This window comes from Penaeus monodon, chromosome 19 (assembly GCF_015228065.2).
Source record: "Penaeus monodon isolate SGIC_2016 chromosome 19, NSTDA_Pmon_1, whole genome shotgun sequence".
Classification (NCBI taxonomy): domain Eukaryota; kingdom Metazoa; phylum Arthropoda; class Malacostraca; order Decapoda; family Penaeidae; genus Penaeus; species Penaeus monodon.
This window is the reverse complement of record NC_051404.1, coordinates 9101552-9101813: the sequence shown is the minus strand read 5'-3', so window position 1 is coordinate 9101813 and position 262 is coordinate 9101552. Positions and strand designations below refer to the sequence as shown.

Here is a 262-nt window from a genome sequence, read left to right as displayed (position 1 = left end):
CTTTTTCAGAGGTGGCTGAGCTCGTAGCATTTCTTCTCTCGGGAAAAAGCAGTTACATGTCAGGCGCTGATGTCGAAGTAACGGGAGGCCACGGTTTTTAAGATTCCACTTTCTACTAATTTCTCTCATATTTATATATATATTTTTTTGTCTGCTTCCATATCTACATATTTTCTGTTTTTTCATTACTGAAGGTGAAGGTTTTCAGAATTAGAAGAAAATAAATAAGTCAAAATATATCTAATGTTAATTTCCATTCACA

At 33.6% G+C, this 262-nt stretch overlaps 1 protein-coding gene across 2 annotated transcripts in view; it reads left to right on the top strand.

Annotated features, from left to right (window-relative positions):
- Positions 1 to 237, top strand: part of LOC119585048 (estradiol 17-beta-dehydrogenase 8-like) — a 6607-nt gene extending 6370 nt beyond the window's left edge. For both annotated transcript variants that reach the window (XM_037933666.1, XM_037933665.1), the window contains exon 6: positions 10 to 237. In XM_037933666.1, coding sequence (XP_037789594.1) covers positions 10 to 101 — 92 coding nt within the window. In that variant the 3' untranslated portion in view covers positions 102 to 237. The remainder of the gene's footprint in view (positions 1 to 9) is intronic.
- The last annotated feature ends 25 nt before the right edge of the window (positions 238 to 262 follow it).